General features: G+C 40.0%; 1 protein-coding gene, 1 non-coding gene and 1 pseudogene across 3 annotated transcripts in view; 2 read left to right on the forward strand and 1 right to left on the reverse strand.

The window, feature by feature from the left end:
- PIK3AP1 (phosphoinositide-3-kinase adaptor protein 1) overlaps positions 1 to 2,684 on the reverse strand; it is a 119,211-nt gene extending 116,527 nt beyond the window's left edge. Inside the window, exon 1 of one of the 2 annotated variants that reach the window (XM_029244739.1) lies at positions 2,548 to 2,684. In XM_029244739.1, coding sequence (XP_029100572.1) covers positions 2,548 to 2,560 — 13 coding nt within the window. In that variant the 5' untranslated portion in view covers positions 2,561 to 2,684. The remainder of the gene's footprint in view (positions 1 to 2,547) is intronic. The other variant, XM_029244737.1, reaches the window with a different exon arrangement.
- A 14,718-nt stretch (positions 2,685 to 17,402) lies between these two features.
- On the forward strand, positions 17,403 to 17,509 carry LOC114883496. Its single transcript, XR_003790594.1, has one exon. It is a non-coding gene; the product is annotated as a U6 spliceosomal RNA (small nuclear RNA).
- A 7,310-nt stretch (positions 17,510 to 24,819) lies between these two features.
- Positions 24,820 to 25,371, forward strand: LOC114908928 (annotated as a pseudogene).
- The last annotated feature ends 1,242 nt before the right edge of the window (positions 25,372 to 26,613 follow it).

The raw sequence follows: 26,613 nt of genomic DNA on the forward strand, positions 1-26,613 counted from the left end.
AGAGGAAAACCACAAAGAAGAGTGGCCTGGATGACTCCAGAGCCTACAGCATTTTGGCAAGAGACGCTCTCACCACTGTCACCACTGTGACCTGCCACCGTGGGTCCTGGTACTTCCAGACCTCAGGGAGTCCCGGGGACTCCAGAGGCCCAACTCCCACTTGCAGCCCCTGGAGTGGCGACTCACCACAGAGGACGTTTATGTCAAGCAGGTTTGACAGCTCTAACCCGTTACAGACATCTGCAAAGCCACTACAGAGCCCGTAAAGAGCCCCAGGTTTGGCCACCAGGCGTGAATTCCCTTCTGAATAGGAGCACACCCTTCTAGCCCCTTTGGCCACGCCCACTGGGGGGGGGCGGTGCACATAGGACACTGGACCAGGGTGGTTTTCTCTGCCTCCTCTGCCCAAAGTATGCTGTTTCCTGGACTTAACAGCCCAGGGCCTGTTCCTAGCAATGGGAGGAGGTGGGAGCTTCACTGACGTTATCTCCTACTTCTCCTCAATCAACCACCTACTGTGGCCACTGTGGCCTGCTCCCCGTTCCATAAATACATCACGTGCACCCATTTATTGTTCCCCTGACTAGAGCACTCTTCCCCGACATGACTCCTCCCCCGCCCTCCTTCAGGTCTTTGCTCAATGCCCCTTTCTCTGTGAGGCCTAATCTGGCTGCCTCCTTTAAAAGTATAACCCCAACCCACTTTACCTCTCTACTGTTTTTCCACTGCACTTGTCATATCGTGTACTTTCCTTATTAACTGTATTGCCTGCCTTCCCCCACTGCTGCATAAGCTCCATGGGGTCATGGCTTATGTCTGTTTTACTTACTAAATATACACCTGACACCTAGAACTGTGACTGTATTTGGTTTGTTTCTGCTTTCTAATTTATTTATTTTTGGCTCCATCGGGTCTTCGTTGCCGTGTGCGGGCTTTCTCTAGTTGTGGTGAGCGGGGGCTACTCTCAGTTGCGGTGCGTGGGCTTCTCATTGCGGTGGCTTCTCTTGTTGCGGAGCACGGGCTCTAGGCACGCGGGCTTCAGTACTTGTGGCACGCAGGCTCAGTAGTTGTGGCTCGCGGGCTCTAGAGCGCAGGCTCAGTAGTTGTGGCGCTCGGGCTTAGTTGCTCCGTGGCATGTGGAATCTTCCCGAACCAGGGCTCAAACCCGTGTCCCCTGCACTGGCAGGCAGATTCTTAACCACTGCACCACCAGGGAAGCCCCGTATTTGTTGAATGAATTGATTCCCTCTAGATAACTCTGCATTGGCTTCCGAATAGAATGTGTGGACTATGAACCTACTATTACCTTATTCACAGTACAGGTTCTTCTAACCTCCAGAGCCCAGCTAGAGAGCCAGGAGGCTAAGGTTAGCTACCTTCCCACTTCCCGTAAATAATGAGCCTGCATCACCAAATCTAACAACTGTCTCCACTGGCCTTTTCTTCCAAAGCACCATTAGAAGGCTCAGGGGATCTGGGGAGAGCTGGCTCTTCATTCTAGCATCTGCCCACAATTTCTCCAAGAACAGCACCTTCTCCCAGCCAACTATATTTTATTTTTCAAGAAGCTTTTACATCCTGTTTCCACATGTTATCTCTACTATAACATCATAAGATGTGATGGGGAAATACAAGTAAACCCATTTGCAAACATGGTAACTCTAATCTTCTCATCTAGTAATTCCCTGTTTACTTATTGCTTGCCTTCACAGACTATAAACTCCTTGAGAGCACAGATTAGGGTGTCCTGATCACCACTGAGGATATATTTAGGTGCACATTGTCTATTAAATTGTATAGTTAGTGCTCATTAATTGTCTCTATTCTCATCATCATTGCCGTGTTTGTCCTGTATCTCAGTGAGTGAGTGACTTGCCAAGTGTACACGCCCATGAACCAGAAGGGAACCCAGGGCTAATGGGAAGAGACTCTTGGCACCTTTCGATGGGTCGATTACCCAGTCACCTCCACCTCTCCCCAGTTCCCAAAGTTCTGCAAAGGACATAAGAAAAGTAAAGCTAAAGGAATGGTGTTCCTAGAGTCCTGTGGAAATTCTAGACAAAAACAAAGCCCAGGAGGGTAGAGGAAGCGCGCATAGGAAGGTGGCCCAAGGGCCCATCTCCAACCTCGGACTGTCTGAGCTCCCCCTATTGGCCCGATGGGACCCGAAGAGAAGCATTTCACCGGCCGAGAGGTAAGTCGGCTCTCCACCTACTTTAAACTTGACTCTCGGCTCACAGAGTTAGTACAACAGGGAGATCGACCCTCAGAAGCTCGGGCCAGTGCTGGAGGGAGAAAAGGAGACTTAGAAGACGGGGGACAGGGGAAGGTCGGGCAGGGGCTGAAGAAAATCGCGCAACAGGCTGGGAAGGGAAACGTGAGAAAGTTGGGGTGGGAAGTTTGCGACAAGGAACAGAGAAAAGAACAGAAAGAACACAGATGCTACGCCGAGGAAGCAGCCGGATTCGAAAGGGTACAGCGTACGGCAAGAGGCGGCGGGCGAGACGGCGCGCGGCGGGGAGGCTGAGGAGAGCCCGGCCTACGCACCTGAGGCTGCCATGCCGCCGGCCGCAGTCCTCCGTGCCCGGCTCGCTGCGCGCGGGGCCCGGGGCCGGAGCGGGCCCGGCGGCGTCCCTGGCGCGGAACGGGAGGTGCGCCCGGCTCCGCGCAGCACCAGCCGCCGCTCTGGCGCTTCCTCCCGCCGGGCAGCGAGGACTTGCCGCGAGGGCGTGTCCACAGGGCCCGCCCCGCCGGTGGGGCTCGGCCCGCGGCACCTGCACCCCAGGCCGTTGGGGAGGGGAAGTGAGAACACCGCCCCCCCCTCGCGCCCCGCCACCGGCCGGCCGTCGGCCAGCTCCCCGCGCGGCCCCCGCTCCCCCCATCGCTCACTCAGAGTAGGTAGGAAGCAGGGGTCTTCGTGCGTCTACTCCTCGTGAAAACATCCGGATGGGCCACCAAAGGGCAGCCTGAGGTAGAGGGAGCGTTGAGAGAGGAAGGAGGGAGAAGGGTTAGCTGCCCGGCCTCTGTGACCTGGGGCGGGGGCTGAGCACAGCTGGCCAAGCCATCTCCCCATCTCCTGGGGCTTTCTCCCTGAGCCGCTGCCCCGGCAGGAAAGGGAGGGGGCAGGAAGGGGAAGAGGCACCTTCCCTGGCACCTGGCCCTGGGTGCTTGGCGTTGCCCTTGATTACCCTCCAGTGACCTGCCTGAATTCCCTGGACCTGTTCTCCTGATGGCACATGAACGTTAATGATAATCTCTTATGATAAATGCATGGTATAGTTATCATTGCTTTTTATGCCTTTGAGGTAGCACCTATCACTGTCTTCAAGTTAGCGCTGAAGAAACAAACCAAATCCCTTGCTCAGACTTCCACAGAGAGTAAATGCTCCCCGAGGTTCCATACCACGCCTGTCTGAATCCAGAGCTAGAGGTCTCCCTTAACCCTCGCACTCACCTGCCGGCTTCTTGTCCTTCTCCCTTTGCTGCTCCTCTAATGGATCTGAATAGCTCTGTGACCTTGGAATCCTCCACGATGCAGGTCCAGGGGATGGGTCCAGAGAGCAGAGATGACGGAAAGATAGGGTTCCAGCGCAGGTGGAAAGGAATGAAATGTATTTTAAAGTGGAAATATCAGGGTTCAGGCCGACAACTAGTTTTCTACTGTTGCCATAACAAAAATTACTACAAAACTTAGTGGCCTAAAATAACACAAATTTCTCTCACTGTTCTGTATTTCAGAAGTCAACATGAGTCACACTGGGCTAAAATCAAGGTGTCGTCATGGTTTGGTTCCTTTCTGGAGGCTCTAGAAGAGAATCCATTTCCTTGCCTTTTTCAGCTTCTAGAGAAAATTACACACATTTCTTGATTCATGCCCCACCCCCATGTTCAAAGCCAGCAACATAACATCTTTCTGACCCTGCTTCCCTCATCAGATCTCTCTCTGACTGTCTCCTCTGCCTTCCACTTTTAAAGGCTCTAGCGATTACATTGGTCCCACACAGATGATCCAGGAAAGCCTCTTTAAGTTCAGCTGACTAGCAATCTTAATATCACCTACAACCTTAGTCCTTCTTTGCTGTGTAACAACGTATTCACAGGATCTAGGGTGTTAGGATGTGGACATCTTTGGAGGGGGCATTACTCTGCCTACCACAGACCTGGAATTCTGAAATAGGAGATGAGCCTGCTACCTGATCTACCTTATACCCGTTCTCCATGTTCAGGATTTCTCTGGCCTCCACACCAGGTTAGCCATGCCTGCTACCCACCCCTAGCCCCCTATCAATGCACTGTCACAGTCCTATACTGTTCTTTAATAGAACTTATATTGATAGTTTTCTGCAATTACAAGTAGCTTCGCAGACAAAACCTAGAAGCCTAGCCCTCTTGCAAGCTTCCTTCCCTACCTACCAAAAGGGCCACTCCCCATAAAGTTTCTGCCACTTGTCTCCTTGGGCCATTTTGAGCAATGGCAGTGCCCATTTCCAGGCTGGACCTCAGGTTCAGAGAAACGAAATGTTGGGCATCTGCTGTGGCCAACTCTGCTCAGAGTGCTGTCACTTATTCAGCTTTCATGAATCTTTACCTGAAACCTGTGAGGTAGGCATATTATTATGATCCCATTTTACAGGGGAAGAAACTAAGTCTCCAAAAAGGTAATTTGCGTGATCCATGGTCACTTATTTAGTAAGTGTCAAAGCTAGATTTTGAATTCAAATCCATGTGCTACACAAGAGCTGACTCTCTTGTCGTGCGTTGTGATTCAGAATCCACACCAGCTATTCCATGCCAATTCCATGATCTCCAAACCAAAAGTGACCTTAGTAACAGGAAAAAGGAGTGTTGTAGAGATTGCTGGTTGCACACCCAATATCTGTTGTCCTTAGTAACAAAATCACGGTTTTATCTGGAGGCAGCAATGTGCCCCACTAAAAGATTCCACTCCCCAGCCTCTGTTGCGACAAGATGCTGAGATGAGGAGGATGCTGACAAGATGTAACTGGAAGTCATTAGCTGGGCATCCAAAAAACCGTTCTCTACGGTGCTTAATTCTGCTGCCAGATATCCCTTTTGCCTTTCTCTCTCTCTTTTAGTGCCTTCTTGGAATGTGAATGGATGGCTGGAGATCCAACAGCCTTCTTAGATTTTGAGGTGACCTCGTGAATGGAAGCCACACAGTAAGGGCAGTAGAGAACAAAGATGGGCAGAATCTAGTTCCCTACTGACCATGGAGCTTCCATATGAAATCCAGGGTTCCCATATTCGAATTATTTTACATGAAAGAGAAATAAACACATCTCTGTCTTGCTAGAGCCATGATTATTTGTGTATTCTGCTATATGTAACCAAACCTAAATCTTTACTGATATGGGAATTGAAGCTAATATTTATTGAGCATCAACTATAATTCATGAATTTTCTTATGCTATCTCAGTTTAATCCTCACAATAATTCTGAATCATAGGTGTTATCTCCACTTCAGAGATAAAGAAACTAAGATTCAAAGATGTTAGTTTTTTCAGGGTCATTCAATAGTTAGTATAACTATGATTCAAACCCAACTCAGTCTAAACCCAATGTCCATGGTCTTTCCATGGCACAATGACATAACGGATGACTTCAGAGAGTAAATTAAAACTACTTACTGAGGATACTTGGGTGCTCTCAAGTGAGGGGTCCCCCTTGAGTCCTTGGCACTTCAAATCTCACACAGATGGTGCCTTCACTTGTGCATGAAAGCATATCTTGCACGTTTTCTACTTCTTCCTTCTGAGGTGCTGAAGCAGAAAGTTTAGGCAGCTGTGATAAAAAGTTTAGGACTTGGTCTCATACACTCTTAGAATGTTAAGGCTGGAAAAGACCCTAAGAGGTCATTATTGGACCCATGTGGAAACTAAGGCCAAGAGAGGCAAAGTGACATTTCTAATATCATACATTGAGTTGGAGGCAGAACCAGGATTAGAATTCTAGTCTTGATTCCTAGTCTGGTGGTTTTTAGCTATATCTGACCACTTATTTTTTTCCCCTATTAGTAAAAGAAAGCAACTGTAGAAAATTCTTTCCTTAATCTGATGGTTCAATTTTGTAGTTCTTTCCCATAAATCTACCATAAGCTCCTAGACAGTTAAATCAACCTCGAAGGCCTCGGATAAGCCCCACTTGGTCATGATGTATCATCCTTTTTATATGTTGCCAATTTACTAATATTTTGTTAAGGATTTTTGCATTTATGTTCATGGGGGATACTGGTCTATAATTTTCTTTTTTGTAATGTCTTTATTAGTTTTTAGTATCAGGGTTAATCTGGCCTCATAAAACAAGTTTGGAAGTATTCCTTTCCCCTCTATTTTCTAATAGAGAACAACTGGTATTATTTCTTTCTTAAATGTTTAATAGAATTAACCACTAAAACTATCCAAGCCTAAATTTTCTTATGTCAGGTTTAGCTAGCCAGTTCAATTTCCTCAAAAGACATAGGGCTATTCATGTTTCACATTTCGTCTTGTCCAGTATTGGTAAATTGTATTTTTCAAGGAATTTGTCCATTTAAGTTTTAAAAATTTATAGATATGAAGTCACTCATATTTCCTTATTATCCTTTTAATGTCTGTAGGATTTGTAATGATAGCCCCTCTATTTTATTGGTCTTTCCAAAGAACCAGATTTTGCTTTTAATTTTTCTGTCATTTGTTTTCTACTTCATGGTTTGGGCTCTTTATTATTTCCTTCCTCCTATTTACCTTGGGTTCCCTTTGCTCTTATCTAGTTTCCTAAGGTTGAACATTCGGCCATCTTTTTTTTCTGGAGTCACTATTTGTTTTTTACATCTTTATTAGAGTATAACTGCTTTACAATGTTGTGTTAGTTTCTGCCACACAACAAAGTGAATCAGCTACTTGTATATGTATATCCCCACATCCCCTCCCTCTTGTGCCTCCCTCCCATCCTCCCTATCCCACCCCTCTAGGTGGTCACAAAGCACTGAGCTGATCTCCCTGTGCTATGTGGCTGCTTACCACTAGCTATATATTTTGCATTTGGTGGTGTATATATGTCCATGCCACTCTCTTACTTCGTCCCAGCTTACCCTTCCCCCCTCCCCATGTCCTCAAGTCCATTCTCTACATCTGCATCTTTATTCCTGTCCTGCCCCTAGGTTCTTCAGAAACTTTTTTTTTTTTTTTAGATTCCATATATATGTGTTAGCACACGGTATTTGTTTCTCTCTTTCTGACTTACTTCACTCTGTATGACAGACTCTAGGTCCATCCACCTCACTACAAATAACTCAATTTCATTTCTTTTTATACCTGAGTAACACTCCATTATATATATGTGCCACATCTTCTTTATCCATTCATCTGTTGATGTACATTTAGGTTGCTTCCATGACCTGACTATTGTGGTACATGTCTCTTTTTGAATTATGGTTTTCTCAGGGTATATGCCCAGTAGCGGGATTGCTGGGTCATATGGTAGTTCTATTTTTAGTTTTTTAAGGAACCGCCATACTGTTTTCCATAGTGGCTGTATCAATTTACATTCCCACCAACAGTGCAAAAGCATTCCCTTTTCTCCACACCCTTGCCAGCATATATTGTTTGTAGATTTTTTGATGATGGCCATTCTGACTGGGGTGAGATGATATCTCATTGTAGTTTTGATTTGCATTCCTCTAATGATTAATGATGTTGAGAATTCTTTCTTGTGTTTGTTGGCAATCTGTATATGTTCTTTGGAGAAATGTCTATTTAGGTCTTCCACCCATTTTTGGATTGGGTTGTTTGTTTTTTTGATATTGGGCTGCATGAGCTGCTTATATATTTTGGAGATTAATCCCTTGTCAGTTGCTTCATTTGCAAATATTTTCTCCCATTCTGAGGGCTGTCTTTTTGTTGTCTTTATGGTTTCCTTTGCTGTGCAAAAGCTTTTAAGTTTCATTAGGTCCCATTTGTTTATTTTTGTTTTTATTTCCATTACTCTAGGAGGTGGATCAAAAAGGATCTTGCTGTGATTTATGTCATAGAGTGTTCTGCCTATGTTTTCCTCTAAGAGTTTTATACTGTCTGGCCTTACATTTAGGTCTTTAGTCCAGTTTGAGTTTATTTTTGTTAGGAGGTGTTCTAATTTCATTCTTTTACATGTAGTTGTCCAGTTTTCCCAGCACCACTTATTGAAGAGGCTGTCTTTTCTCCATTGTATATTCTTGCCTCCTTTGTCAAAGATAAGGTTACCATATGTGCATGGGTTTATCTCTGGACTTTCTATCCTGTTCCATTGATCTATATGTCTGTTTTTGTGCCAGTACCATACTGTCTTGATTGCTGTAGCTTTGTAGTACAGTCTGAAGTCAAGGAGCCTGACGACTCCAACTCCGTTTTTCTTTCTCAAGATAGCTTTGGCTATTCAGGGTTTTTTGTGTTTCCATACAAATTGTAAAATTTTTTGTTCTAGTTCTGGGGAAAATGCCATTGGTAGTTTGATAGGGATTGCATCGAATCTGTACATTGTTTTGGATAGTACAGCCATTTTCACAATGTTGATTCTTCCAATCCAAGAACATGGTATATCTCTCCTCGGTTTGTATCGTCTTTGATTTCTTTCATCAGGGTCTCATAGTTTTCTGCATTCAGGTCTTTTGTCTCCTTAGGTAGGTTTATTCCTAGATATTTTATTCTTTTGCCTGGAATGGTAAATGGGAGTGTTTCCTTAATTTCTCTTTCAGATTTTTCATTTTTAGTGTATGGGAATGCAAGAGATTTCTGTGCATTAATTTTGTATCCTGCTACTTTACCAAATTCATTGATTAGCTCTAGTAGCTTTCTAGTAACATCTTAAGGATTCTCTACATATGGTACCATGTCATCTGCAAACACTGATAATTTTACTTCTTTTTTTCTGATTTGGATTCCTTTTATTTCCTTTTCTTCTCTGATTGCCGTGGCTAAAACTTCCAAATCTATGTTGAATAATAGTGGTGAGAGTGGGCACCCTTCTCTTGTTCCTGATCTTAGAGGAAATGGTTTCAGTTTTTCACCATTGAGAATGATGTTGGCTATGGGTTTGTCATATATGGCCTTTATTATGTTGAGGTAAGTTCCCTCTATGACCACTTTCTGCAGGGTTTTTATCATAAATGGGTGTTGAATTTTGTTGAAAGCTTTTTCTGCATCTATTGAGATGATCATATGGTTTTTATCCTTCAATTCGCTAATATGGTGTATCATGCTGATTGATTTGGGTATATTGAAGAATCCTTGCATTTCTGGGATAAACCCCACTTGATCATGGTGTATGATCCTTTTAATGTGCTGTTGGATTCTGTTTGCTAGTATTTTGTTGAGGATTTTTGCATCTGTGTTCATCAGTGATATTGGCCTGTAGTTTTCTTTTTTTGTGACATCTTTGTATGGTTTTGGTATCAGGGTGATGGTTGCCTTGTAGAATGAGTTTGGGAGTGTTCCTCCCTCTGCTATATTTTGGAAGAGTTTGAGAAGGATAGGTGTTACCTCTTCTCTAAATGTTTGATAGAATTCGCCTGTAAAACCATCTGGTCCTGGGCTTTTGTTTGTTGGAAGATTTTTAATCACAGTTTCAATTTCAGTGCTTGTGATTGGTCTGTTCATATTTTCCCTTTCTTCCTGGTTCAGTCTCAGAAGGTTGTGCTTCTGTAGGAATTTGTTCATTTCTTCCAGGTTGTCCATTTTATTGGCATATAGTTGCTTGCAGTAATCTCTCATGATCCTTTCTATTTCTGCAGTGTCAATTGTTACTTCTCCTTTTTCATTTCTAATTCTGTTGATTTGACTCTTCTCTCTTTTTTCTTGATGAGTCTGGCTAATGGTTTATCAATTTTGTTTATCTTCTCAAAGAACCAGCTTTTATTTATTTATTTATTTATTTATTTTTATACAGCATGTTCTTATTAGTCATCAGTTTTATACACATCAGTGTATACATGTCAATCCCAATCGCCCAATTCATCACGCCACCACCACCACCACCACCCTCCCCCCTCCCCACTTTCCCCCCTTGGTGTCCATACGTTTGTTCTCTACATCTGTGTCTCAATTTCTGCCCTGCAAACCAGTTCATCTGTACCATTTTTCTAGGTTCCACATATATGCGTTAATGTACGATATTTGTTTTTCTCTTTCTGACTTACTTCACTCTGTATGACAGACTCTAGGTCCATCCACGTCTCAAGAAATAACCCAAATTTGAAAGAACCAGCTTTTAGTTTTATTGATCTTTGCTATTGTTTCATCTTTTCTTCTTCATTTATTTCTGATCTGATCTTTATGATTTCTTTCCTTCTGCTTACTTTGGGGTTTTTTTGTTCTTCTTTCTCTAATTGCTTTAGGTGTAAGGTTAGGTTGTTTATTTGAGATTTTTCTTGTTTCTTGAGGTAGTATTGTATAGCTATAAACTTCCCTCTTAGAACTGCTTTTGCTGCATCCCATAGGTTTTGGGTCATTGTGTTTTCATTGTCATTTGTTTCTAGGGTTTTTTTTGTTTTTTTTTTTTTGCGGTACACGGGCCTCTCACTGTTGTGGCCTCTCCCACTGTGGAGCACAGGCTCCAGACACGCAGGCTCAGCAGCCACGGCTCATGGGCCTAGCCGCCCTGTGGAATCCTCCCAGACCGAGGCACGAACCCGCTTCCCCTGCATCGGCAGGCAGACTCTCAACCACTGTGCCACCAGGGAAGCCCTGTTTCTAGGTATTTTTTTATTTCCTGTTTGATTTCTTCAGTGATCTCTTGGTTATTGAGTAGCATACTATTTAGCCTCCATGTGTTTGTATTTTTTTACAGTTTTTTGCCTGTAGTTGGTATCTATTCTCATAGCGTTGTGGTCGGAAAAGATACTTGATACGATTTCAATTTTCTTAAATTTACCAAGGCTTGATTTGTGACCCAAGATATGATCTATCCTGGAGAATGTTCCATGAGCACTTGAAAAGAAAGTGTATTCTGTTGTTTTTGGATGGAATGTCCTATAAATATCAACTAAGTCCATCTTGTTTAATGTGTCATTTAAAGCTTCTGTTTCCTTATTTATTTTAATTTTGGATGATCTGTCCAATGGTGAAAGTGGAGTGTTAAAGTCCCCTACTATTATTGTGTTACTGTCAATTTCCCCTTTTATGGCTGTTAGCATTTGCCTTATGTATTGAGGTGCTCCTATGTTGGGTGCATAAATATTTACAATTATTTTATCTTCTTCTTGGATTGATCCCTTGATCATTATGTAGTGTCCTTCTTTGTCTCTTGTAATAGTCTTTGTTTTAAAGTCTATTTTGTCTGGTATGAGAATTGCTACTCCAGCTTTCTTTTGATTTCCATTTACATGGAATATCTTTTTCCATCCCCTCACTTTCAGTTTGTATGTGTCCTTAGGTCTGATGTGGGTCTCTTGTAGACAGCATATATATATAGGTCTTGTTTTTGTATCCATTCAGCCAGTCTATCTCTTTTGGTTGGAGCATTTAATCCATTTACATTTAAGGTAATTATCAATATGTATGTTCCTATTACCATTTTCTTAATTGTTTTGGGTTTGTTATTGTAAGTCTTTTCCTTCTCTTGTGTTTCTGCCTAGAGAAGTTCCTTTAGCATTTGTTGTAAAGCTGGTTTGGTGTTGCTGAATTCTCTTAAATTTTGCTTGTCTGTAAAGATTTTAATTTCTCTGTCGAATCTGAATGATATCCTTGCTGGGTAGAGTGATCTTGGTTGTAGGTTTTTCCCTTTCATCACTTTAAATAAGCCTTGCCACTCCCTTCTGCCCTGCAGAGATTCTGCTGAAAAATCATGTGATAACCTTACGGGGATTCCCTGTATGTTATTTGTTGCTTTTCCCTTGATGCTTTTAATATGTTTCTTTGTATTTAATTTTTGATAGTTTGATTAATGTGTGTCTTTGCATGTTTCTCCTTGGATTTATCCTGTATGGGACTCTGCACTTCCTGCACTTGATTGACTATTTCCTTTCCCATGTTAGGGAAGTTTTCGACTATAATCTCTTCAAATATTTTCTCAGACCCTTTCTTTTTCTCTTCTTCTGGGACCCCTATAATTCGAATGTTGGTTCTTTTAATATTGTCCCAGAGGTCTCTGAGACTGTCCTCAATTCTTTTGATTCTTTTTTCTTTATTCTGCTCTGCAGCAGTTATTTCCACTACTCTATCTTCCAGGTCACTTGTCCGTTCTTCTGCCTCACTTATTCTGCTATTGATTCCTTCAAGAGTATTTTTAATTTCATTTATTGTGTTGTTCATCATTGTTTGTTAGCTCTTCAGTTCTTCTAGGTCCTTGTTAAACATTTCTTGTATTTTCTCCATTCTATTTCCAAGATTTTGGATCATATTTACTATCATTACTCTGAATTCATTTTCAGGAAGACTGCCTATTTCCTCCTTAGCTGTTTGGTCTGGTGGGTTTTTGCTTTGCTCCTTCATCTGCTGCATCTTTCTCTGTCTTCCCATTTTGTTTAACTTACTGTGTTTGGGTTCTTCTTTACTCAGGCTCCAGTTTTGTAGTTCCTACTTCTGGTGTCTGCCCCCAGTGGGTGAGGTTGGTTTGGTGGCATGTGTAGGCTTTCTGGTGGGAGGGCACTGGAGACTATATTCTGGTTGGTGGGGCTGGATCTTGTCCCTCTGGTGGGCGGGGCCATGTCCAGTGGTGTGTTTTGGGGTGTCTGTGAATTTAGTATGAGTTTAGGCCATTCATCTTGTATAATATAAACATTTAAAGCTATAAATTTCCCCCATTCAGTACTTTAGCTGCATCTCCCAAATGTTTATATGTTCTATTTTCATTATAATTTAGTACAAAGTATTTTCTTTTTCTTTTCTTTTTTTTTTTTTTTTTTTTTGTGGTACACAGGCCTCTCACTGCTGTGGCCTCTCCCGTTGCAGAGCACAGGCTCCGGATGCACAGGCTCATCAGCCATGGCTCACGGGCCCAGCCACTCCGCGGCATGTGGGATCTTCCCAGACCGGGGCAAGAACCCGTGTCCCCTGCATCGGCAGGCAGCCGCTCAACCACTGCACCACCAGGGAAGCCCCAGTAAAAAGTATTTTCTAATGTCTCCTGTAATTTCTTCTTTGAGCCATGGGTAATTTAAAAGTGAGTTCTTCTCCAAATATTTGGGTGTTTTTAAGCTATCTTATTGTTGTTGATTTCTAATTTAGATCCATTATGGTCAGAAAGCAGATTCTGCTTGTGGATGGATATACATATTACAAACATGTAGATGCTATCTTTATGACAACTATAACATAAAGTAAGGGGCTGAGGGGAGAGTAAATGGTTCTAAATAGTGGCAAATTTCTTAAATTTTATGAGATGCAGTAAAATATCAACTCTAAGCAGACTGTAAAAAATTAAGAATGCACAGTATGTTTTCATCCCTAGAACAGCCCCTAAAAGTTAATTTTTAAATGTATGGCTAAATAGTCAATAAATAAATTGGAAAGGAATCCTTAAGTATAGCTAATAAATGCAAGTAGTCAGGAAAGGAGGAACAGAAGAGCAAAATACAGAGGGGACAAACAGTAAATAAATAACAAAATGGTAGAACTACATATTAATAATTACATTAATATTAAGTACATTAAATGTAATAATTACATTACATCATATTAATAATTACCTTAAATTACATATTTTCTCTTTATCTTTGGTTTTCAGCAGCTTGACTATAATAAGCTCAGGTGTGGTCTTCTTTGTATTTATTCTGCTTGAGGTCAACTAAGCTTCCTGAGTCTGTAATTTTATGTGTCTCACCAAATTTGGGGAAATTTCATCCATTATTTCTTTAAATATTTTTTCTGCCTCATTTTTTTTTTCTTCTCTTCTGGGATTCCATTAACACATGTGTTAGACCTGTTGGTATTATCCCATAGGCACTTAAGTGTTTGTTCACTTTATTTTTCAGTCTTTTTTCTTCAGATTGAATAATTCCTATTGATCTATAGTCAGTTCACTGACTCTTTCTGCTGTTGTCTCCAAAATGCGTTTAATGCTAATAAATGCAAGTAATCAGGAAAGGGGGAAATGCAACTACTTGCATTTATTCTTTCTGCTGTTGTCTCCAAAATGCTTGCATTTCAATTTGGTTCTTTATTAAAATTTCCAGTTCTCTGCTGATAGTTTCTCTTTGTTCAATCACTTTGAGTGTGCCTTTCTTTACATCCTTGAATATAGTTATAATAGCTGTTTGAAAACTCTTGTTTGCTAATTTCAACATGTACTACATCTTGGAGTCAGTTTTCACTGACTGCCTTTTCTCCTGATGGGGATCCCATTTTCCTATTTCTTCATGTGCGTAGTAATACTGGATGGTACCCTAGACATTGTAAAAGATACTTGTAGAGACTCTGAGTTCTATTCTGCCTCTGAAAAGTGTTTTTCTAAAGTAGGGAGTTATTTTGGCTGGACTCAAACTGCCAGCTCTGTCTTCTCCATTGTGGTGAGCAGCAGCAGAACTCTCTGTCCAGTTCTTTTACCCTCAGCTGGGCTGCACAGAGTCTGCCACATATAGGTATAGTTCAAGCGTTAGCAGACCCTATCACCCTTCCTGAAATATTCAAGTCTGCTAGGTGACTGAGAAGAATCATACCGTGAAAAGAGAGAGATGAGCAATGCACCCAAACGTTGTGTTTTCTGGATCAGTACAATTTTTTTGTTTCCAATATTAAAATTTTTTTTAGGTAAGGACATTAAAAAGCAAAACAAAATCTATCAATATTATCACCATCATTTCACAAGAAAGGAAGGAGATTTTAACACCAAAAAAGTAGAAACAGTATGATTTCAGAAAAAGAAAATTTTAATTGAATATATGCGGTGTTGTTAAAAATTCACCACATTATATTATTTTTCTCCCTTCTGTATGACTTGATGAAAACTCCATCCCAGGTGAGTCCCCAGCCTAGGAAGGGAAGTTGAGAATTTTTGTGATAAGAGCACAAAGTATCTCAATGTTTGCCAAAACCATTGTTTTAAAGTAAGTTTCAAAATAGAAGAATCAGCACAGTGTTTCCCAAACTTCAATCATGTGAAAACACCATCACAAATATTGTCATGGCTGCATTTCACCTGCTTTGTTTACTTTTAATACTTTATTTGAGTCATTTGTTTACTTAAGTTTATTTTAAAATGAAAGCCTATATGAATACCATAAATGGAAAAACAGTATCCCTTGCCATAAAATCAAGAAAACACAAATGCTGGAAGGTCCTTAGCCTGTAGCCAACTCCCTGTTGAAAAGGGAGATTAGCAGATATTAGGGGTTCAAGTCACACCCGCACCAGAATGAAACTTTCTGTTTGATTTAACTTCAAGGACGAAAAGAGAATTGAAGGGAATAATTTTCTCATTATGTAATTAAATGTCATTTAATGCATTGTCCATGTACCATCTAAAATCATCTCTTTTGCCAACTAATATTGTCTTGGTAGATGGTCTATAGAATCAAAGGTGTCATCACATAGTAATTTGGAGCATTGGCTAAATTAAGAAAAAAAAAAGAGTCAGCAGAGGTTTGGGTAGGGTTTGGAGCTCCCCTCTCTTGCTCTCTCCTTTCTGAGACAATGCCCCTTCCTTTCCAGCTGCTGTATCCTTTGAGTCTTCAAAACAGTTTGACTGTACCTCTACTACCAAATATCGATGAACTCTGTTATGTGGATATTGTTTATTAATAGGCAATTGAAACTGTTGGTATATACTGCACTTGATGTAAGAATCTGAGCTCTTATTTAACAGCAATCTGCCAGTAGTTTAATCCATTTCACGTACATGCACGATTTGTGACTCTATCCTTAAATATGTAAACTCTATTTTTAATACACCTTTCTAAATATTTAATAGTCTATCAGAAATTATAGCATGACATTTCTGTTCCCTGATTTTTTATTCTTGATCAGTGGCAGATAGCAAAATATTTGCTATCTATTTGATTCTACTAATAGTAAAGTCTATAACTACTCACGGCTCCTCTAAGGGCTTCTCATAAACAACTGCTGCATAACAGATAAATCAATGCATGCTTGCCTCCACCAAAAAGAAGCTGATAGATGAAATAAACTTGTGGGTACAGAGCAAGAGTGAAATGCTGCAAACATATTAGCTGAGCCTGTTGATTTTGGGGGAAATTAAACAGTCATTTATGCCTATTAAATTAAGCCTGTCTAAGCCTCCTTGTAACCGTATCTATTATAAATTTTTTTTAAACTTTATTTCTTTAAAAAAAAACCAGTTCGATTGTGTATAATCTACCTGAATTTTAGCTACTCACAGGGCACAGACTGGGGCCGGCTCTCTGGCAAAAAGCCATAAAACTGAGAAACCCAGTGCTGTTCCCTTCTAAATGTTGACTCCCCTCAGTGTCTGCCTGCTTCCTGTTACTCTCTAGAGCATTTAGGTACTTGCTGTTTCTGTTTGTTTTTTCCAGAGTTTATCACGCTACCTGTGGTAGGATTGTTCCAATAGATCTACTTCTCTATTGTCAGATCTAAAATCACTAGCATCTTGGGCCCAGTAAAGAGATAGATCAGCTGGACAGTTGCCTGAGATGCCACTCTGTAAGGAATGCTAAAACATCACAGGAATATATCAGAAATATGGTAAAAGAATGAAATAATGCCATTTGTAGCAACATGGATGGACCTCGAGATTATCATATTAAGTGAAGTAAGCCAGAGAAAGACAAATATATGATATCACTTATATGTGGAATCTAAAAAAATGGTACAAATGAACTTATTCACAAAACAGAAATAGACTCACAGACATAGAAAACAAACTTATGGTTACCAAAGGGGAAAGGGGGTGAGGAGGGATAAATTAGGAGCTTGGGATTAACATATACTTACAACTATATATAAAATAGGTAAACAACAAGGACCTACTGTATAGCACAGGGAACTAAACTCAATATCTTGTAATAACCTATAATGGAAAAGAATCTGAAAAAGAACATATATATATATATATATATATATATATATATATAACTGAATCACTTTTCTGTACACTTGAAACTAATACAACATTGTAAATTAACTATCCTTCAATTTAAAAAAACTGAAAAAAAAAGAAATATGGTGCCAATTAACTCAAGTTTCCACAGGTTACTCCTTATGTAATAGATGAAATACAAATTGTTTCTTCTGTTGCCTAAGTAAACACAGTCCTCAAGTAGACATTTAAGAACTTGAAAAGTCCATTGATTCAGACATATCTAACTCGTTCTTTCAAAAGTTGCATAATACTCCATGGTACCATAATATATCAACTGTCTTCTACTGATAAAGCTCATGGTAAATTCTTATTTTTCTTCAGGTAAGGTGCATCTTTTTGCCTCTACAAAGCCAGGCCACAATAAATTTCCTTGAGTGCTAGCTTCAGCAGCACACATACTAAAACTGGGACCATACAGAAAAGATTAGCATGGCCCCAACACAAGGATGACACGCAAATTCATGTAGCATTCCATATTTTTAAATAAATTTCCTTGAACATATTTCTTTATGTACTGGTGTTATCTTTCTGTAGGAGAGATTACAAAAAATAGGATTGCTGGGTTGAGGGCTATGTGAATTTTAAAATACATATTGTTATAATACTTTCCAGAAAGGCTGTAGAAATTGGCATTACAACCCATATTGATAGTCTCACCAGTATTTTTTATTTTTGACAATCTAATGGATCAAAATGCTGTGTTCTTTATTGTACTAATTTGAATTTTCTTGAACACCATTGAGGCTGAGGATCTTTTCATATTGCTGATGATTTGCCTTTTTTTCTGGAATTGCCTGTTGAATGCTTTGTCAAATTTTAATTGGACTGATTGTCTTCTTTCATTTGGTTTGTAGGAGCTAAGGTACATTAGCAACATTTGTCCTCTGTTATCTATATTTTAAATATTTAGTCTGTCATTTGTCTTTTGATTTTGTTTATAGTTTCTTTTGCTACACAAAAATATGTCCACTTTTAAGAGGTAATGTATGACTATTACTTTCAGGTAGTGACCCTTAGAGTTTCTGGATTTTATCTTTTCCTTCAGAAGGTCTTTTTTACTTTATGGTCTTATAAATAATTCCTCACATTTGTATCTAATATTTTTATATTTCACATTTAGACTTCTAATCCATCTGGAGTTTATTTTTGCATAAAATGTGGGGTAGAAGTGTAACCATGTTTTCTTCCAGATGGATAGTCAGTTCTGCCAGCACCATATACTAAGTAAGCCATCTTTCTCCCTCTAAATAAAATGTTTTTTTTATTTATATTAAGTACCCACTTGAATTTGTTTCTGGAATCTTTCTTAGGTTCCACTTGTATTATTTATTCCTATGCTATGTATGGTTTTATTATAATAGCATTACAATAAGTTTTATTATCTTGTATATAAGGTAGGAATTGTGTTTAGCTAGTAATGTAGATAGAAATAACAGAAGCTTAAACAAGAAATAAGTTTATTTCTTTCATGTAAAAGAAGTCTGGCATAGTAGGCCAGGGTTGGCATGGTAGCACCATGTTCATCAAGAATCCAGGCTCCCTCTATTACTCTCCTCAGGCATCCTTAGCAGTGGCTGCCACCCTCAAGATTGCCTCATGCTCCAGGGGTGGGGATGGTGGTGTGCTGAATTGGGCGATTGGGATTGACATGTATACACTGATGTGCATAAAATTGATGACTAATAAGAACCTGCTGTATAAAAAAATAAATTAAATAAAATTCAAAAATTAAAAAAAAAAAAAGATTGTCTCATGCTCCAAGATGGCTGCTGAAGCTCCAGCCATATATTCCTTATTCCAGTCAGGAAGCAAGCAGAGTGGGGAAGAGCAAAAACAGCACATGCAGCTGTCTGACCTCCTTTTAAGGAGCTTTTCTGGAAGTCCCACCTAACAAGTTTATTTATACCCCTATCTGAAAGGGAAGCACAGAAATGAAGTCTTTCAGTAGCTGGATATTGAGTGTAAACCTAGTTAGTCTCAGTCCTCCCTCTTCCCGTATCCTTTTTAAATTTTTAAAAATTATTCTCAAACATTTATGTTTTTTAGTAAATAGACTTTATTTTTTACAACGGTTTTAGATTTACAGAAAAATTGGGGAGATGGTACAGAGAGTTTGCATATACCCTCTTCCCAAATACTCTCCCACCACACACACACACACACACACACACACAGAGAATTTCTATTATTAACATCTTGCATTAATATGGTACATTTGTTACAATTAATGAACCAATAGGATAACATTACTATTAACTGAAGCCCATAGTTTATATTAAGGTTCTCTGTGTTGTGCATTTCTATGAGCTTTGGCAAATGTGTAATGACGTGTGTCCACCATTACAGTATCACACAGAATCATTTTACTATACTAAAAATCCACTGTGCTCCACTTATTCATCCCACCCCTAACACCCCTGAACTCCTGGCAATCACTTATCTTTTTAGAATCTCTATAGATTGCCTTTTCCCAAAGTCATACAGTATATAGCCTTTTCAGACTGGCTTCTTTAACAGCAATATGCATTTAACTTTCCATCATGTCTTTTTGTGGTTGAGAGTTCATTTCTTTTTATCACCAAATAATATTATATTGTATTGTATGGATATATCAGTTTGTTTATCCATTCACATATTTAAGCACATCTTGGTTGCTTCTAGTCTTTAACAGTTATGATTAAATCTATCAGAAATGTTTGTGTGCAGGTTCTTTTGTGGACATAATTTCATCTCAATTGGGGAAATACCTAGGAGCACAATTGTTGGATTGTATGGCCAGATTATGTGTAGCTTTGTGAGAAACTGCCAAACTGTCTTGCAAAGTGGCTGTACCATTTTGCATTCCTATCCACAATGAATGAGAGTTCCTGTTGCCCTGCATCCTCTCTGGCATTTGGTATTGTCAGTGTTTTGTATTCTAGCCATTCTCATAGTTTTGTGTTGGTATTTCATTATTGTTTTAATTTGCAGTTCCCTAATGACATATACTGTTGAGTATCTCTTCATATGCTTATTGGCCATCTGTATAAATCCTTTGGTGAAGTGTCTGTTCAAATCTTTTGCCCCTTTTTTCAATCAGGTTGTTTGTTTTCTTATGGTTGAGTTTTAAGAGTCTTTTTGTATGGGTCTATGTTTGGACTCTCTATTCTGTTCCATTGGTCTATTTATCTATTCTTTTGTCAATACCACGCCATCTTGATTTCTGTAGCATTAAAGTCTTGTCAGTTCTCCAAATTTGTTCTTTTTTAGCATTGAGTTGGCTATTCTCAGTCTTTTGCCTTTCTATATAAACTTTAAAATATATTTGTTGATATCCACACACACAAACAAAACTTGCTGGGATTTTGATTGGGACTAAATTGAATCTATAGATCAAGTTGGGAAGGATTGATATCTTAACAATATTAAGTGTTCCTATTCAGGAACATGGAATATTTCTCCATTTATTTAGCTCTTCTATGATTTCTTTCATCAGAGTTTTATAGTTTTCCTCATATAGATTCTGTATATTTTTTGTTAGATTTATACCTAAGCATTTCTCTTTTTTTCAGTGCTAAGGTAAATGGTATTGTGCTTTTAATTTCAAATTCCAATTGTTCACTGTTGACATACAGGAAAGCAGTTGACCTTTTATCTTACAATCTTGCTATCATAGCTTATTAGTTCTAGGAGTTTTTGTGTCGATTCTTTGGGACTCTCTACCTAGACAATCATGTCATCTGTGAGCAAACACAGTTTTATTTCTTCCTTACCAATCTGTATACCTTTTATTTCCTTTTTTGTCTTTTTGTATTATCTAGGACTTCCAGTAAAATATTGAATAGGAGTGGTAGAGGGGACATCCTTGCCTTGTTCCTGGTCATAGGGGGAAAGCATCTATTTTCTCATCATTAAGAACAATGCTGGCAGTGGGAAGCAGCCACATGGCACAGGGAGATAAGCTCGATGCTTTGTGTCCACCTAGAGGGGTGGGATAGGGAGGGTGGGAGGGAGACGCAAGAGGGAGAAGAAATGGGGATAAACATATATGCATAGTGATTCACTTTGTTATACAGCAGAAACTAACACACCATTGTAAAACAATTATACTCCAATAAAGATGTGAAAAAAAAAACAACAATGCTGGCAGTAAGTTTTTCTAGATGTTCTTTATTAAGTTGAAGAAGTTCTCTAGTCTTAGTTTGCTGAGAGTTTTTATAATGAATGAAAAATAGATTTTGTCAAATGCTGCTTCTTCATTTATTGTTGTGGTCATACGGTTTTTCTTCTTTAGCCTGCTGATGTGATGTATTACATTAATTGATTTTTGAATGTTGAACCAGCCTGGTATACTTGGAATAAATCCCACTGAGTTGTGATGTATAATTTTTTATACATTGTTGGGTTCGATTTGCTAATATTTTGTTGAGGGCTTTTCCATCTATATTCATAAGAGACCTTGGTCCATAGTTTTCTTTTCTTGTAACATATTTATCTGGTTTTGGTATTAGGGTTATACTGGAATTTTACAATGAGTTAAGAAGTGTCCCCTCTGCTTCTATTTTCTGGAAGAGATTATATAGAATGGGTATCATTTATTTTTTAAATGTTTGGTAGAATTCACTAGTGAACCCATGTGGGTCTGGTACTTTCTGTTTTGGAAAGTTACTAATTATTGATTTGATTTCTTTAATAGGTATAGGCCTATTTAGATTATCTTTTTCTCCTTGTATGAGTTTTAGTAGTTTCTATCTTTCAACGAATTGTCCTTTTCATCTAAGGTATCAAATTTGTGGGCATAAAGTTTGTTCATAATATTCTTTTATTGTCCTTTTGATGTCTAGTAGAGATGACTCCTCTTCCATTTCTGATATTGGTTATTTGTGTCCTCTCTCTTTTTAAAAAAATTTAACCTGGCAAGAGGTTTATCGTTTTTGTTGATTTTTTTCAAAGAACCAGATTTTTGTTTCATTGCTTTTTCTCGCTTGTTTTTCTGTCTTCATTTTATTGATATTTGCTTTAATTTTCCTATTTCTTTTTTTCTGGTTGCTTTAGACTAGTTATTTCTTAACTTTCTCTAGTTTCATAAAGTGGAAACTTAGATTATTGATAGATCCTTGTTCTTTTCTAATATATACATACAATGCTATAAATTTCCCTCCAAGCACTCTTTTTGCTACATTTCACAAATTTTGATAAGCTGTATTTTCGTTTTCATTTAGTTCAAAATGTTTTTTAAATTTCTCTTGAGATTTCTTCTTTGACCCATGTATTGTTTAGAAGTATGCTATTAAATCTCCAAATATTTTGGAATTTTCCAACTATCTTTCTGTTATTCATTTCTAGTTTAAGCCCATTGTGGTCTGAGAGCATACTTCTATAGGATTTCTTTTTTTTTTTTTTTTTTGCGATACGTGGGCCTCTCACTGTTGTGGCCTCTCCCGTTGCGCACAGGCTCAGTGGCCATGGCTCACAGGCCTAGCCGCTCCGCGGCATGTGGGATCTTCCCGGACCGGGGCACGAACCCGTGTCCCCTGGATCGGCAGGCGAACTCTCAACCGCTGCGCCACCAGGGAAGCCCGACATTTATTTTTATATGAACTTTCCAATCCCTTTGTCCAGTTTATTTTTTTTAGATGAAACAAGATTGGCAAAATGTTGATATTTGTTAGATCTGTGCATATGTGAAAATTCCATCATAGAAAGCTTTGTAAAAATTACTTGAAAACCATAACAGAGTTTGTGACACATAGTAAGGGATAAGCCATCATCATCACTGTCATCATCAAACAGGACAGTTGTGGGTCTTTGTGTCTCCTCCATCTTCAAATTCTTCCTCTCCAGACACTCTGTCCCATTATTTTTTTTTTCTTTAATTTTTTTTTTTTTGGCCTCGCAGCTCGGCTTGTGGGATCTTAGTTCCCCAACCAGGGATTGAACCTGCACCCTCGTCAGTCAAAGCACAAAGTCCTAACCACTGGACCGCCAGGGAATTCCCCACTCTTCCACTTCACGGTTTAGTCATATTTGACTCTACTGATTGTTGACTCCTTGTGTCTTTCTCTGTCTCTGGCTTCTGAGCCACCATCTCTCCTGGTTTTCCTCCAATCTCTCTGATCTCTCATTCTGTCTCCTCTGTGGACACGTGTCCTCCTCCGGCTCCATATACATTGGTGTTTCCCAGGGTCTCAGATCTGTTTCTCTTTCGGTCTGTACACCGTCATTGGATGATCTCTTCCAGGCAGTCTAAGTTCAATTACCATCCAAATCCTGCTGGCTCCAAAATCTATAATCCCAGTCCAGTTTTCTCTCATGCATTCAGAGACATATCTCCAACTTCTGGCTAGATACTTAAAACTCAGTGTTTCCAAAACTGAAATTTATAAACTGCTTCTGATAGTCCCCATCTTGGTGTAGGCACCACCGCCTACCCACCAACCACCAAATGGCCTAAGCCAAAAGTCTGGGTCATCCTCCCCTCCTCCTTCTCCTTCATCAACCAGATCCAGTTCCCACATCCAAGAGATATGACTTTCTTGCTGCTTTGATTGCATTCCCTTCTCTCCATCCCCACTGCGTTACATCCTAATTCAAGCCCCCATCACTTCTCTTCTTCTCCTAACTCAAGCCTCCTAACTGGTCTTCCTGCCTGGAGTCTGTCCCTCCAATATGTTCTCCACCAGAATGACTTTCCAAAGCAAAATAAGCATGTTCTTTGCCTGTTTCAACCCCCTCAATGAATCTTCATAGTAGGTTTTAATCCCTAATTACCTTGTGGTATTTGCCTTCCCTTCCTCACCATCCTCTCTCTCTGCTCCTCTCCACCCCCCAAACAACCACCCTCACCTTAAAGCATATTTATAGTACCCATGAATGGGTCTTGCTGTTTCATTTAGCCTCCACACTTCTGCACCTTTTGCTCCCTATGCTGGCACTGCCTTCCCTCCCTTCGTTCAGGACTCCAGTCAGAGAGCCTCTCTCTGGGCACTTTCCCAGCATAGCTCCCTCCCATTTCCCCTCCCCCACCTCTTGCTACTCCAGCTTGCATCACTCTATGATGGATTCAATCATCCGTCTCCTCCATGGAACAAAGAGCTCCTGAGGGCCCAGACAGCGCCTACGGACCATTGGACCCAACTAACTGGCACATCACAGCTGCTCAGAAAATGTTGGCCAAATAAGTGAAGAGATGCTTACAGGTCATGAACAGAGGGACAGAAGAGGCAGAATTTGAGAAAATGACAGGAGTGTTTGTTTGATTTTAGTCCTGGGGTGGAGTTCCTGGGCAGCACAATTTCCTTTTTAACACTCAAATGTTGATATATTAAATAAATACATAGTCTATGTACAGCTATATTAAATAAACATGTAGGTTTAAACTAAATCAGTTATTTTCTTCTACTTGATTCTAGGATAAACAAGTGGTGGCAGGGACCAAAAAATTACGAAAAGCTATAAGGCAAAAACTTAACATTAAGTAAATTCATTTTATGATGTGGGAAACACATGCAATATAATATTTAATGAAAAACCTCAACTCAAAACTATATATGGCTCTTCCAAGTGGTGAATCCTCTGGTTATCGCTGCCATCCTGGCCTTGGCGGTGCCGATTCTGAGACCCTCGGGAGGAGGACTCTCGCGGCTACTGATTTCTCCCTGGGAGCGGCGTTCTGTGCGGGGAGACTTGCTGGAGTCCCACGCTTGGTGCCCCGGTGCTCTCGGGCCTCAGCGGGGCGCGATGGTTGGGAATGGGGCTGGCTGGGGGTACAGGCAGGCTGTGGTGGTTCCCGACTCCGGAGGTCCGGTGTCTTCGCGGTGACCTCTAAAAATGGTTCGCTATTCACTTGACCCAGAAAACTCCACAAAATCATGCAAGTCGAGAGGTTCAAATCGTCGTGTTCACTTTAAGAACACTCGTGAAACAGCCCAGGCCATTAAGGGTATGCATATCCGAAAAGCCACCAAGTATCTGAAGGATGTCACTTTAAAGAAGCAATGTGTGCCATTCCGTCGCTACAATGGTGGAGTTGGTAGGTGTGCCCAGGCCAAACAGTGGGGCTGGACGCAGGGTCGGTGGCCCAAAAAGAGTGCTGAATTTTTACTGCACATGCTCAAAAATGCAGAGAATAATGCTGAACTTAAGGGCTTAGATGTAGATTCTCTGGTCCTTGAGCATATCCAGGTGAACAAAACCCCCAAGATGTGGCACAGGACTTATAGAGCTCATGGTTGGATCAACCCATACATGAGCTCTCCCTGCCACATTGAGATGATCCTTACTGAAAAAGAACAGACTGCTCCTAAACCAGAAGAGGAGGTTGCCCAGAAGAAAAAGATATCCCAGAAGAAATTGAAGAAATAAAAACTTATGGCCTGGGAATAAATGCTGCAAAAAATAAATGCAAATAAAAGTAAAAAAAAAAAACCAAAAAACTATATATGATATAGTGTATCTCTTAGCTAAAAATGCAGGCTCCACAGTCAGATTTAGGTTTGAATCCCAGCTTCTTACTTACTACTGTGTGGTCTTGGACAAATTTCTTTACTTCTCTGTTCCTCAGTTTCTTTTACTGTTATATAGGAATAATAAAATTTCTGCCTCATAGGGTTATTATGAAAATTGTAGACTTTCTAAAGGGTTTAGAACAGTAGTTGGCCCTGGTAACCATTCAAGAAATATTAAACAATAATGATAGCTAAATGTTGTTTATTATTATTAATATATTAATAATGTTGTGAACTGTTATTATTAATATAATATATATTATATTATACATTATTATGTAATGTATGACATATTAATATATTACAGTTATTATATAATATATTGCAATTAACTGTTATTATTCATAAGTATATCTAATTATACTTGTAAATATATTATTGATCAGTCTATCACAGAAAAAGAGCCTGGAAGGAAATATACATAAATATGTGGAATTAAGATTATGGATTACTTTTCTTCTTTTAATTTTTCTAATGAAAAAATATATATTAATTTTATCATGAGAAATAAGTAATATTTTTTAAAAGAGAGCTCATTCTATCTGCAAATGCATAAGACTTCTGTTTGAACTATAGACCACCTTGGCCCAGGGTTTCTCACGGCCTAGTTTAAGAACCACTGCTGCTCTAACACTCCTCACTCAGGCTTGCCCCAGGTAGTACGAGGCCATAAAGGGCTAGCCGTCCCAGCAGGCCCAGATTCCCATGTGAGTTGCTTGGTAACTGGGTAAGAAATCTGAGCGTCCTGTCCTGGGCAGCCTGTGGACTGACAGTAGGGTTGGGGTGCAGGTCCTCTGAGAGCTGTGAGAGGGCTATTGCCTCCCGGAGCTTTCTCTGGAGGGAGAGTCTTCTTCCTCTGAAACTGGCACTCCTCAGCCTCCCCCCACCAGCAGTTGGACTTGGGTCCTCAGAGCAGGGCTCAGGTCAAGTAGCTTGGGACCATTAGCTTTGTCGGTACATGATCTCCTCCTCACCTGGCACTTTCTACCTTTCGATGTCTTTGAAGTCTGCGCCATGACTGGCCTGATCAAAAGCTCCATTTCTGTTTAGACTTTCTGCAAGTCCTTGGCATCCCTGTTCTTCTGTGATTTCCATTGGC

The sequence above is a fragment of the Monodon monoceros genome, unplaced genomic scaffold (genome assembly GCF_005190385.1).
Source record: "Monodon monoceros isolate NGI ecotype Baffin Bay Population unplaced genomic scaffold, NGI_Narwhal_1 Super_Scaffold_4, whole genome shotgun sequence".
Taxonomy (NCBI): Eukaryota; Metazoa; Chordata; class Mammalia; order Artiodactyla; family Monodontidae; genus Monodon; species Monodon monoceros.